This window comes from Quercus suber, unplaced genomic scaffold, assembly GCF_002906115.3.
Source record: "Quercus suber isolate HL8 unplaced genomic scaffold, Cork oak 2.0 scaffold_15, whole genome shotgun sequence".
NCBI classification, from domain to species: domain Eukaryota; kingdom Viridiplantae; phylum Streptophyta; class Magnoliopsida; order Fagales; family Fagaceae; genus Quercus; species Quercus suber.
This window is the reverse complement of record NW_027069480.1, coordinates 828150-842957: the sequence shown is the minus strand read 5'-3', so window position 1 is coordinate 842957 and position 14808 is coordinate 828150. Positions and strand designations below refer to the sequence as shown.

The 14808-nt window shown below is 33.3% G+C and overlaps 1 protein-coding gene across 3 annotated transcripts; it reads right to left on the bottom strand.

Moving 5' to 3' along the window:
• Positions 1–277: 277 nt before the first annotated feature.
• On the bottom strand, positions 278–7978 carry LOC112017210 (uncharacterized). Of its 3 annotated transcripts, none has more exons than XM_024049682.2 (7): positions 7778–7978; positions 3719–3830; positions 3394–3595; positions 2644–2734; positions 2074–2472; positions 956–1797; positions 278–855 (listed from the first exon to the last, which is right to left on the bottom strand). In XM_024049682.2, exons 3-6 carry the CDS (start codon positions 3429–3431, stop codon positions 1282–1284), a joined length of 1044 nt encoding a protein of 347 aa, XP_023905450.1. In that variant the 5' UTR covers positions 3432–3595; positions 3719–3830; positions 7778–7978; the 3' UTR covers positions 278–855; positions 956–1281. The 3 variants fall into 3 exon arrangements, with proteins under 3 accessions (XP_023905450.1, XP_023905451.1, XP_023905449.1); XM_024049683.2 differs by having other exon boundaries at positions 3022–3595; positions 3724–3830; XM_024049681.2 differs by having other exon boundaries at positions 3724–3830.
• Between the last annotated feature and the right edge of the window lie 6830 nt (positions 7979–14808).

The window sequence follows — 14808 nt, the reverse complement described above, 5'->3', positions numbered from 1 at the left end:
TATAGCTTTATTTTGTTGTGGATTTCATTCCAAACCACCCAGATGCCCCTCAGTCTAATAATAATGTATCTATAATTTGAGGTGGTTCAGAAGCATGCAATATTTCTTGCCCTTGCTGCAAGATATATATATCTATTTGGTCACGTTAGTTTCTGACTATTTACTTATGGACTCGTTAAAATAAATAAAAATCGACCGGCTCTTGATTTTATATCAAAGCTTGCAATTTTGATACTTCATGATTTCTATAACCTCTTTGCTACTTAAACAAGCTGATTTTTCACAATTTGTTTCAGATACTATCGATCTCTCTCACCTGTAAGCAAGTTCTATGGAGTGGCGTGCTTGATTACCACTTCTGCATTCTATCTGGAACTTTATAATCCTTACAATATAGCATTATTTTATGGCCTTGTACTAAAACGTTTTCAGGTAAACAAGTTAAGTTACCAATTTGTCCAATCTGTAATACATGAGATTAAATTCATTTTGCTCATTTTGTATTGCAAAGATCATGTTGTAATAAGTTATAATTTGAGGGTTCATTTTCTGCCTATGCCCCGATTGTTAATGTTTGTACATAGTGCAGGTTTGGAGGCTTATTACGAATTTCTTCTTTCTTGGGCCATTTTCATTTCCCTTTGCATTTCATCTGCTAATTATGTAAGATATCCGACTCCATCTACCCTCTACAACCATATCATATTACATTAACTAAAAATTTTGGGTTAAGGTGTGATGTCGCAAAAACTTTAAGAAAGCAGACATGATGTTCTCTTTGCATTTTTTAACCCTCGTGTAATGTTTGGGTGGGGGAGGAGGCTGCGGGGCATCATCCTTAGGCTCATCATCGTGCTGCAAAGACATTAAATGCATACAATCAATATTCGGTGTAATGATAAGAAGAAAGTGAACTGCAAAATAGGCCTATACATCGTAATTAATGTTATCGTACCATAGAGCTGCCTTTTTGTCCTATTTTGTGTCCACTTGTCCCACAAGTGGGTGCTCTTCTAACACGTTGTGGCCTACCTCGTGGGGGTGAGGGTTGATTAGGGGGATGCTCGTCCGGTACATCAGTATCTGGCTGTAGAGTGTCAATCCCAACCGGAGGTACTAGAGGGTTAGATGAGGATGAGGTAGGTGGGTAATGATGCTCTGTGTAGAGGCTAGGAGTGGGGATCATTGTCATGGGTTCAGTACGGGGTGGGTCTATGGGCAAAGTTGGTGCACTAGAGCTGGTGGGTGGGTATGAGGGTGTCTTGGGGTGCATAGGAAGGGTCAACTGAGAATGAATACTGAGATTGAAACTGGGTTGCGAAGGTAGGGGGGTGAAGGAACCTCGGGTTGAGGAGATGTATCTACCATGGGTGGAGGGACCTCAGACTGAGGAGATGCATCTGGGATGGGTGGAGGGACCTCAGGCTGGGGAGATGCATGCGGGATGGGTATAGGTATCTCAGGACTACTTACAACATGAGGGGTTGTTGCACGCCGACCATGGCCCCTAGCTGCACTTGTGCTTGGGCTTGCTGTAGCAGGCTGACCACGGCTCCTAGCTGCGCTTGTGCTTGGGCTTGTAGTAGCATTCCAACCACAGGTCGATGTACTTACGGGTGCTGCGCTTGTACTTGGGATTGCAGTAGCTGCTGATTCAGTCTTATGCCCATTGTTTGCCTGCCCATTTGCTGCAAGATCACCACCAAGCCCAAACACATTATGTAGGATGCACCGGACATGGTTGTGTTCTCGGCTGCCTACAGGAAGCCAATTTAATAGCGGTAAATGACTTTCAATCTGAAACGAAGAAAGAACCAGTACAATAAGATTTTTCCACATTTATGTAACAATTATAGAATGAATAATATAGTACTTATTAATCTACTCAAATACTCAACTAAACTAAGAACTGAAAGTTTTATCATAATACTGTATGCAATAGAAAGTCTTTTTAATTGGATGTCAGTCAGGTCAAACCAGATTTGTTGAAAAAAGAAATCAATTGATTCTACATTTGTACATGTACTAAAGAAAAAACAAAGCAGACAATAAAATATAATTAGAACACATTACCATTATATCTAATTTAGCGTTGTTGCGGTCGACATACTTTTGAGTGACCGGACGGTACCGGCAGTAATAGTCATGATTGCGGGGTATCTCACCAGTCTGAGGAGGTGCATGGCAAAGTCGTCGTTGTCTTCTATCCCATGTAAGGATATACAGTCCATGCTCCTCCCTGCAATTCTTTTCCACCTTCCCACGCAAGTCTATTCTATGCAGCCTATCATCGTACACAACATGGTCAGGCCGCTCTTGCGCCAACTCAAACTGTCGAAGGACACGGTCTGGGTGGTGTATCTCCACTATGCAAAAACACACAAGTGGCACCCTTGCTGTCCATTTATCCCTCCATGCAACGCAGAAGTCAGGAAGGTGGCTGAAGTCTGCCTCGTATGGCTGCCACACAATCTACAATGAAAACAAAAAACAATTATCATAGCATCTTAAAATGTGAAACAAGGGAGAATACATAGATAAAGGGAAAAACAAAAATTAAAATGGAAGGTATGTTAAATGATGAAGCAATCATATTCTTAAGGAAAATTAACATAACCAAACAGAATTTTTGAATATTATTACCTGGTCCGGCTGCATTTTAACTAATTGCTCGCGATAGTGGATCAAGGCCGTGCCGGATGGCCTACTCTTCAGGCTTGGCACCTGCACCCACCTACAGTTACGAGTGAATAACATAAGATAAGATAATACCACTTAGTTACTAAGAAGAGTACATTGCATAACACACTAAATATCTAGAAAATACTTATTTAAATGCAAGTGGAGCATATGGCCATGGGCCATAATCACATCCAGGTGGGGGCTCTATCCTTAGGCATAAGAATGGCAACCTTGCCCATGCCCAATACTGGACCAAGGTGCACGCCCCACCAATCTGCGATGCCCCTTTCTCGCTTGCCCAACACAACTCTCTATACAACCAGGCCAGACAACCACTACCCCAACTATACTGTGGCAGATCACGAAGGTTCCGCAGGAACTCCAAGAACTTCAGATGCACCTTATCTCCCGACTTGTCCATGAAAAGCTTATCCCTTAGTAGCGCTAAAATATAGCACTAGGCATACTTGTGTATCTGAATCTTCGTTGCGTCATGAGGCAATGGCGCTGCAATGGCCTCAACAAGGCAGCTGATGAGAATTCTTTCCCCCACCAAAGTTTTGTTCTCATTCGCCAGAGTAAAACCAAGCAACTCCATGCACAGTTGACTCCAATCCCCATTTACCACAGCAATCGGTCCAACCAAGACCTCACCGTCTATAGGAAGTTCGAAAATGACCTCCACATCTTGTAGGGTGATTGACATCTTACCATGTGGAAGATGGAACGTATAAGTCTCTAGCCGCCATCGCTCAACTAGGGCCAATATTAGGCAATGATCTATCTCTCTGGAAGGGGCCCTAAACAATCCTTCCAGCCTTAGCAACTTGATAATATCAATCACTCGATTATCTCGCATCTGAATGTTTGCCATCTCCTTAGTGCGACCACGGCACGTAAGTGGGCCCGAGTCCTACAAAATCGATAAAAATTATAGCGGTTGTTAGAACTAGAAATACAACTTTGAAAGAACTTGCTAACTAAAAGTCAAAGATAACGTAAAAATTAAAGCAGTTGTTAGAACTAGATATTTCACCTCACCATTCCAAATGTCCTCTAATTGATGATATCATTGTCGCGTCAACAATGACTCATCAAGTGGACCAAGGTGCAAGATCTTTGGCTCCTCATCGATTCGAGGCTCCATACTGCAAAAAGTGCTACTGTGAGATTATTAATAGTGTGGGGGCAAAGGAATGCTATTCTACATGCAAGGAAAATCTATACTGAAGAGCAGCTTATTGGCATTATTTAAAAAAGGATGCTAAAAGAATGGAAAGCTAGAAGAAGTATATCTATAACTCAGGATTAAATAGAGTACTTTGCTGTAATTGGGGATTTAATCTAGCCTTGACCTTTTTTGTTCCTATGTAATTGGTAAGTTATTTTAAACATAACACCTCAATACAAGTGGAATCCTTTATTTCTCTAGCCTTTTTTGACACACACACATACACATGTAATATGCTTTAATGGATTTGACTAGGAGTCTTTTATATATCTCTCACACACACACATACACATGTAAATATCTACATGAGAGATGGATTTGAAATTTCACAGCTAAATCATGAAGAAAAAGCATTTAAAACAGTAAAAAAAGGAAAACAAAAGAAAAAAAAAATCATAAGGATAATAATTTCCAAAGAATTGAAGAAATCAGTTGATCTTTCATGCAACTTGAATTGCTCTGAGAGTTATTGCTCATTTGGTTTTTCAAAGACAAGAATACAATCATAAATTATAATCCTATGATATATAAATGAGAATTATGAAGCATATGCAAGTGGAGCTCCCAAAAGAACTATTTCCTTCCTAGATTAATCAAATAAGTATGGGAAGCATATTATACCATTTAAAACAAAAAACAGAAATAAATACCATTTATTGAATTTGATAGAAGCCTAAAAGCATATGAAACAAATACGTCAGGGAGAAATTCTAACATCTCTCATCTAAGACATTGATAAGTTGTTTTGTAGAAGAACCTTGAAGTGAACTATATATACAATTATATATCAACCATATTAGACCAAGACAAGCTCATGGGTGTCTTTCAAAGCCACTGTGACACAAGACTCATAGAGAATTACTTCATGTTCAAAAACAAATCTAGCCTAAAAGATAACATTTGACAAGTGATTTAAAACTTTAGTCGAAAGTGGGTTTAATTTTATAAACATTTAAAATTCAATAAATCAATTTGGACACAGAAAAGAAAAGAAAATTCAAACATTATACAAATGAATGAATTAACTTGCACACAATGCATCATTTCAAAGCTAATGATTGGGGTAAAAATCTCAGGCTGGTTCAGCTCTAACCGTTGCAGCTTTGGTCTTCATGGGGAAGCTAGCTAGGCAGGTTTACAAACAAGGCTTTCTTCATCATAAGAAAGCTTCTTCTTTTTTGGAAATAGTCTCAATTATCAAAGATAATACAAATCTATTTATCAGAATACAGCAAATTGAGGTGTCTCTAATCAAAAGAACAGCCGATGCAGCTGTTAAGGGAAGAAGCGGTAAATGGGAAGGAGCAAGTTTTGTTGGCAAGAACAGAGAAGGCAAGAGGAGGATGCTGGATGCTATAGTTGGACAGTGACAAAAAAAAATTGTAGTTATTTGTCTCACAAAAAACTAATGTATATTTCTTGTTGCAGTGATGTCTGCTGTGAGTGGTCTGGAGGATGAAATAGAAGGAATTAGTACAGGTGGGTATCTTTGTTTTCATTTTAAGTATTTAAGATTTGTTTGATTATCAGGATTTCAAGTGAAAGAACTTAGAGCAGGTCTGTTGTGTGATTCTGAGCTTTTATGTTCCCTTATGATATCTCATAAATCATAAAGAACTTTGTAAATGCATCAATTTTTTGGTGGAGATTGATTTGTTGGACATTTTTCCTTGGAGCAGCATGACTTTGACAGTGATGTCTTTTGTTATATCTCTTTAACGTATAAATTTGATTCCTGTCAACATGGATCACTTGGTGACCACACTGCATTATGCTGAACTGCCTGAACAATCTAATTAGTCACCGCATTACATGATACAGCTTTAAGACTAATTAGCGTATGCATTTTAAACCATCTGATTGATGCATTTTCTTTTTCTATAGACTATAACTAATGAAGAGATGTGAGTGACAGACCAATATTAGCATTTTGAACAGGATAGTTTATAATCTGATTGGTTTCTTTTTCAGGTGCTGTAGTTGTTATTTCAATCGTGATCCTTGTGTGTTTGTTTAGCATACAGCAGTTTGGGACCGGTAAAGTTGGTTTCCTGTTTGCTCCTGTACTTGCTTTGTGGTTCTTTTCTCTGGCATCTATTGGAATTTACAATGTAGTCAAGTATGATATTACTGTTGTAAGGGCATTCAACCCAGTTTATATCTATTTATTCTTCAAGAGGAACAGCACAGATGCATGGTCAGCTCTTGGTGGTTGTGTTCTATGCATTACAGGTACATCTCACCTTCATATCCTTCACTAAAGTGGAAAATTTTTATAGATATCTGTTCCAATCGGCAGAGATTTTCAGATCCCCCCAAATAGAGATAAGATTCTACTGACTTTGTTTTTGAAATATCCTAACCTCATCAGCTGCATTTTTTTCTTTAAAATACCCAAGTGTTTCTATAGAAGTGGAGGGGAAAATGGGCATTTGCCCCTAATTTATAAACTATGCAGCAAAATGCCCATGTTTTAAAACTATTTAGCAAACTGTCACTATTTTTTAAACTCGATTTTAACAAAATTGAGTTTTATGTAAAACTCGATATCTTCAAAATCGAGTTATATGTATATTTTAAGTGGAACTCGACATTAGCAATGTAGAGTTTCACTTAAATTTTCAAAAAAAATTTAAGTGGCAAAGGATACATAGAACTCAACATTGTTAATGTTGAGTTCCACATGTAACTCGATTTTGTTAAAATCGAGTTTAAAAAATAAGGGCATTTTGTTAAATACTTTCAAAATATGGGTATTTTGTTGTATAGTTTGTAAATTAGGAGCAAACGCCAATTTTTCCCTAAAAGTGGAAACCTTGAAATCATTGCATCACCCAAAATCTTAGGTTTAAATGTTCCATTTAACTCAAGTTTGATAGGATGTAAAGATACCCAATCTAATCTTGTGCTATTTTGCCAACTCTCTCGCCTTTATTTATTAATATCTCCTCCTACCACTCTCAAAGAACCAGACTTATCTAGATCTCAGCCGCTAATTTCCTGCAAATACCACCATTCCACTTGACTAGAAAGTAGTGAGAGAAAAAGTGGCAGTCAACTTTTAACGACTGAATTGTATCTGCAAGCATCAAATCTACTTTTATCTGATATAATTATGACATTAAACAATAACACTGCACCTAATCTTGCCTTTGATTTGCACATTCAAGACTGAAATTTATATTTAGTGACGAGGACCTCTGACTGGTAAAAATTCAGTATTAGATAAAAGAATGAGAAGTGATCAATACAGGTTATAAAATATATCCTCGGTTCTTTCATCACCAATTCATACACAAAAACTCAGGAAATGCAGAGGCAATACAGGCGATTTATTAATTTAAAGGCAAGCAAAATTGGCTGATTTTTCTTATCGATGTCAGTCTACATATGAAAGCATCTAACCATTATTACGTAGCCTCTATACGGATTTATATTGTCTCTAAAGGACATATATCTTCAAAACCTTCCACCCACACGTAGTAAGTGTCAGTTTAATACAAGTATGTTTAAAATTTTCAATGTTTCGGAGAATCTGGGCTGTAACTCTTTGAGCACATCACAAGCATATTAATCCCTGACTAACTACAGTTTTTTGTGAGACAAATAACTACAATTTTTTTTCAATTCTAACAATCACATATAAACTAATGTCATTGCCAAAACATAACCATATTCTCAGAACACCAACAACAAAAAACACACTTTTTTTTTTTTTTTTAAACCCAAAAAGATCCGAAATTGAAAAACGAAAAACCCTAGGTCACATCATGAAATTCCAAAATCTAAAATTGGAGAAAGAGAGAGAGACGGAGGAATCTAAGAAGCAAAAACGACAAAGTATTGAGAAGAAAGAGAGAGTACCTTCGACATGGTGGGCTACGAATGGCATTGACAATGGGCTACGATTGCTTGAGAGTGACTACCTTCGTGACAGTGGGCTACGATTTTGCTTTAGCACTAGACTACGATTGCTTGAGAGTGAATGAGTGAGTGAGTGAGTTTGAGAGGGTGGAGCGAAAGGGTGTTCGAGTGAGTGAGTTTGAACTTTGAGGATTTAGTAATGAGCCGTTTGAAAGTGTTGTGGATTTGTTTTTGTACTGCAGATTTCGAGTCTTATAAACTCGATTTCTATGTGGCTCCACATGGCAATTTTGTCTAGCTAAGGGTGGTACAAAAACATTGAACTCGAGATTTAGAAACTCGAGTTCTAATTAAATCTCGAGTTTTAGAAACTCGAGATACTAGTGTCACACATTCTTTTAAAACCGGGCAACTAATGAAATTGTTAAAATATTATTGTTATTTGGAAAGGGTGTTCCATTTATCAACTTAAAGCTATCTTATATTTTAGTGGATTTTAATTTATTTTTTTTACCTAATGAATTTCTCTTTTTAATTCAATTTGATAGTTATAACATGGGAGGGAAGATTTAAGCGGGGGAAGTTAATATCGTATCGGCACTGGCCATATCGAAGAACATACCGTCCCAGCAATTAAACTGGTATTAGTACTCCTCTAAAATGTACCAAAAAAAACATCAGGTTGTATCGGCATGTATCGGGCAAATTTTCGGTGTTTCGGTTGGCATTGACTTTTTGGCTGGTACAATAATTTTTTTTTTAATCTTAAAAATTTGAATTGTGTGTATGTGTGTGTGTGTGTGTGGAAAAACATGTTAATTAAGCTAATATATTGGATAATGTATGTAGGCTTATAAAATATATGAATTTTAAATTCTATGTGGATACTTGATAAATATAAAAATTAATAAATTTATACTTATACTAGACTCATCACATGCGCTTTGCAAGTGCAATAATGTTTTTTTTTTTTAGTGTTATAATGTTTAAAAGTGATATATAAATAATTGTTTATATATATTTTTTTAAGAAAGAGGTAAGGTATCATGGAATAATGTTTAAAAATAAGATAGAAATAGTGTCCTAAATTTTAGGTTGAATGGAGAAGATAAATGAAAAAACCTAAAACTTATGAACAATAAATTACTCTTTTAACCAGTTTGTATTTTTTTTTAATTTAAAATTATTTAACTAAAATATAGGGGTATTTTAGAGAGTTTAAGAATTTATGTGAGGGTATTTTAGTACGCAAAATGTTGAAACCCAAACAGAGAATCACATTATTAATTGTACTAGAGTCATCACACACGCACAGTGTGTGCAATAATGCTCTTTTTTATTTATTTTTTATTTTTTGGTTTAGTGTTATAATTCTTAAAAGAGATATATATATATATATATATAACCATGTGTATTTATTATTTTTTTAAAGAATGAGGTAAAGTAACGTGGAATAATGTTTAAAAATCAGATAGAGAATCATAAAAAGTAGAAACATAATGGAACATTTGAATTTATTGATTGGGATAAGAATTGTGATAAGTAAAAAAATTTGAGATTTGAACAAAAGAAAGATGATATACGTTAGTGTGGATAAATGGGGATATGTGATAATTGTATAGAATTTAAATAACAAAAATTTAGGAATTTTTTTTTGGATAAAGATAATTGACGAATTTGAATTTAAATAGATAACAAATACATATAGGAATCAGACATTTGAACACAAATGGGTGGTGAGAATAACGGTCCCCCCCCCTTCCCCCCCCCCCCCCCCCTCCCTTTTATACTTGAGATAGTATTATTATTTTAGCCTTTTTTTTTGTGGGAAAAAAATTAAACTAAAGGGTATATTATTTTAAAATTTGTATGGAGATATTTTGATACGCCAAAAATTGAAAATAAAACAGGGAAATCCTCTTATTAATATTATAGATAGATAGATAATAACAAGATTCCCTATTTGGGTTTCAAATTTTTGCGTACTAAATACCTTTACACAAATTCTTTAACTCTCTAAAATACCCTACCATTTAGTTAAATAATTTTAAATTAAAAAACACAAACTGGTTAAAAGAGTAATTTACTATTACTAAGTTTTAGGTTTTTTCTTTTATCTTCTCAATTCAGCCTAAAACTTAGGACACTATCTCTACTAGGTAATTCTGGAGTACTCCCAGGGTACCATAAATGTGTACTTCCATCTCTTACATAATTGTAGGTCTCACTAATTAAATTTATGGTGGGACCCACAATTCATGTGAGAGAAGAGAGTACGCATTTATGGTACTCCCAAGAGTATTCAATAATTTTTCATTTTTATCTCATTTTAAGCATTATTCTATGTTACTTTACCTCTTTTCTTAAAAAACAAAATACTCACGGTTATTATATATCACTTTTAAACATTATAACACTAAAAAAAAAGGAAAAAAAAGAAAAAAAGAAAAAGAAAAGAGAATTACTGTTATATATATATATAATAGTAATTTTGAAACAGTACACTAATATTAACTGGTATCGAAATATTTCATTCCTTTCCCCAAATCAAAATGGCCTCCGGTACGAAATTGTCTCCCTTATATTTAAGTCCTAGACGTATATTGGTGTTTGCTAATGTATCAGATACAATTATAAACTAAAACAAATTAAATTGACAATTCACCCCAAAGCCAAATTCAATAACTTTGGAGTTAAGGAAAATCTAATAAAGATATAACGCTCTAATATTTATAGATGCGCCACCTTACATGAGATTATTTTGAGCTGAAATTTAAGAGTAATGCTAAATACACAAACTATTTTACAATATTTTTACAAACTGCTGATGTGGCTTTAGTGATTTTCAAATAATTATTGATAAACATAAATATGATGTTAATGGTGGACTCATATTAGAACTAATAAGAACTTGTTATATTAATAGTTTGTAAAAATGTTATAAAATAGTTTGTAGCTGTAGTATTACTCGAAATTTAATACATGGACCTTATAACGTTATGTAATATATTCACCCAAAATTTTCATTTAATCAATGATATATTCAGCTGATGCCTTGTGATTAATTAATGCAAAAGCTTTCATTCATATATTATGAGCAGCTTATCAATCAATATATATATATATAAGTAAAGACCTCATGCAGGAGAGCATAAGGTTTTGCCAAGTGGCACTCTCTTTGAAAAGATAATTGATTTTTTTTTTTGAAATAAAATACATCATTCTTAATTTATTACACTTATTAGATGCCACATTAGTTATTTACTAAACTCAATAGATTTTAATTAGTAATAAATAAGACTAATAGATAAGATAGAGGGATGTTAATCATCAAAAACTCTTTGTTTTCCTTATTCCTCCATCCAAAGGTTTTCTTATGTTTATGCCTACTCCTCTTCCCTTATAACTAAATGCCTACTCGTCCTAGACCACTACATGCCTTCTCCTATGCCTATGTTGCTAAATTACCAATTCTATGTTCTATAATTTGCACAAATTGAAATAGCATTCAGATTATTTAAGAACATATGAAATCATATAAAAATAACCAAATTAGAGTTTAAAATTATAATTAAAATTTTAAAAGAAATCTAGTCACATTTGCACAAAAATTCCATATAACTAAGTCACACTTAGGAATATTAGACCATTTTTCCTTTGTATAAATAGAAGGGTCCCAATGGGATGAGGGACTAACAATTTTCTCTCCAAAACATTTATTGTAGGAACACAAAAGTTTTCCATTGTAGATTTTTCATGATTAAAGAACATTACGTGCCAACTAATCAAACTAGAGTTTTTAGTACCTACAGCAATTTCACAACATCAAGAACAAACCCCAGTGTATACAGCGTCAAATTCCATAGTCTCCTGTTATATCAAATGAGTGTTTAATTTTTCTCGCAAAGTATTGAATAATAAAGCTTTTGGACTATAGTATTAATTACAACTCTCAATCATGTTGGACTTGGATGACACCTATCAACAATGTATCATTATGAGATGCAGAAAAAATTTGGAGTGTACACAATGTTTAGTGTGGATGGGAAGAAATTTCATCATATTCCAATTGGTTAGGTTAGTAAGGGACCTATTCCAATTTAATGATCCTGGAATTTTGTATACAAGTAATAATCAAGGAAACTTCCACCTAAAATAAGTCGGACTTTTGGCAAGAGAGAAAATTGACCATATTCTTAATTTCTTATCTCTATTTGTTCCATGTACAAGGCTTATAATCAATGCTTGGCATATAAAAGTTAAACATCTTATCTAAAGTCCATCCTCTAAAAGCTTGAGAAAAAATTCATTTAAACCAACACAATATATAAATTATAAAGGAATCAAAGAAAAATTGTCAAAAACAATGAAAATTTAATCTATGCTTAAATTCTTGTAAGGATGAACACAATAGTAATATCCTTTAAAAAAAATAGATAAAAAATCTATACTTATTTTGTACGTATGATAAAGTTTTATCACAAAGTTTTTTGAGACTCATGTTGATGAGTGATTAGAAGTTATAAAGGAATAATCAGCAATATAAATATAAATATATATATATATATATATAAGCAGAGATCTCATGCAGGAGTGCATGAGGTCTTATCAAGTGACGCTCTAATTTTGCAATTAGCATTTTTTTTTACCTCTTTCATTAAGTTTTTTTTACTGTTAATCAAAAGTTTACATTAACTTATTTTGTTGTTATCTCATTAGTCTCTCATTAATTGCCTAAGCTTACATCACGCATTTCTCTCTTTTTCATGTCTTTTAGCATACTCACCATTTTAATATTTTAAAAAATGCAAAAAATAAATAAATAATTAAGGACTAATAGTAATAACTAACCAAATAAGGCCTTAGAGAGAGATAGAGAGACATAAAAATATTGTGGATTGTTAAATAAAATGCATTGTTTTACTATAAAAGACCCGAGACTGACAAAACATTTGAAAGAGAGAAAAAGAGAAATTTGAGGAGACGTCGCCTCCGTCATATTGGCCTCCCACCACCATCAAGACGCCGAAACCCCTATGGTTATTTTTTTTTTCTTTTTAAATTAGGAGATTAAATATGATTTAGATTTGGGTAATTTGGTTGGATAATTTTTGTTTTGGGTATAGAAGTAAAGAGAATATTTGATATTCAATGTAAAGTCATATTCTATCATGGTTTTAAATCATCTATAAGACATGTGCATACATACTTGCAACCATGTTTTAATGTCGCACTATCAATGAGTGGAAGACAATGAGAAAATTGGACATACTATTATTTCATAGTATTAAATATGTGAACACAACACAAATTATTTGATTTTCACGATCCTGTTTTTCTTTTGCAAATTAATTTTATCTTGAGAAGGCTATAAATATGCAGTGAAACAATAGTTATAAATTGCACACACATAACCATTATAATTATTCAGTTCAAGGACTGAGTTAAAAAAATAAAAAAATAAAAAAAATTGGAGGAATATTGTAGTTACAAAATGTCTCTCTCTCAAAGACCTCATGCGAGAGTGCATGAGGTCCTGTCAAATGACATTCTAATTTTTGCATTTAGCCTTTTTTTTTTTTTTACCTCTTTTATTAAGTTTTTTTTTTTTTTTTTGGTTACCCAAAAGTTCACATTATCTTATTTTACTGTTATCTCATTAATTGCCTAAACTTACACCACACCTTTCACTATTCTTCATGTCTTTTAGCACACCCATTGTTTTAGAAAAAAAAAAAAAAAAAAAAAAATTTTTTTTTTTAAAGAAAAAAAAAAGTAAGGGCTAATAGTAATAACTAACAAGATAATACTCTAAAGAGAGATAGAGAGACACAAAAATGTTGTGGATTGTTAAATAAAAAGCATTATTTTACTATATATTACCAAAATAAAAGACCTGAAACTAACAAAACATTTGAAAGAGAGAGAAAGAGGAATTTGAAGGATCACCACTTCCGTTATACTAATCTCCCACCACGATCAAGATACCGAAACCACTATGGGTAATCTTTTTTTCTTTTTAAATTAGGGGCTTAAATATGATTTAGGTTAGGTAATTTGGTTAGTTAGTTTTTGTTTTGGGTATATAAGTAGAGAGAATATTTGGTGTACAATGTAAAGTCATATTTAACTATGATTTAATTTTAAATCGTCTATAAGACATATGCATATACACTTGCCCACCCATGTCTTAATGTCGCATTATTGATGAGTGGAAGATAGTCAGAGAGTTGGGTATACTTTTATTTCATAGTATGAAATACATAAACACAATACAAATTAGTTTATTTCATGGTCCCATTACTCTTTTGCATTTATTTTTGATTTCATGATTTAAAAAAAAAAAAAATCTTACCTTAAGAAGGCTACAAATATGCAGTAAAGCTACTAAACCAATTTTTAATATCTCAAAATGTATAAGTTTCTTTGCTCTAATTTAGTTTACTTTTTCTTTATAATTTATGTACAACATTATTCAAAATTATTTTATATAAAATATCATAAAATTATCCGTGCATCGCACGGGCAACTTACTAGTAAATTATGAAAGTAAATCCTCATCAATAATCATGATGTTTTTCTTTCCATTAAAAAATAATGTGTTTGAGCTTGATGAGAGAGCGTAATTAAAGTGTGTGTGTGTTTAGCAGTTAGTTTGTAGCCAAAACCACAACATCGCAATAGTGGACACCCAAAAAATACATTGAAAATTTTATATATATTCTCACGATTCAGCTTGCTTGGGCATACCATAATAAAGAGAAAGAGGGAGAAAGTTATGTAACTTATGTTTCGTATAAAATTTTCTGAACCTCAAGAGTTTTTCAATTTCCATGCCTAAAGTAAAGGATTTAATTTCTGTTACACACAGTGTGCAGATGGTTATTTCGAAGACATTCGATAAATATGTGGAAATTTTTTTTAAATTATATTAATCACCTCTATCAAGTCCATGATCTCCAAATCCAATAGTTAATGGAGGAGATCTTTGAATCAGTATATGAATTAGTTCATATGAACGGATATTCCTA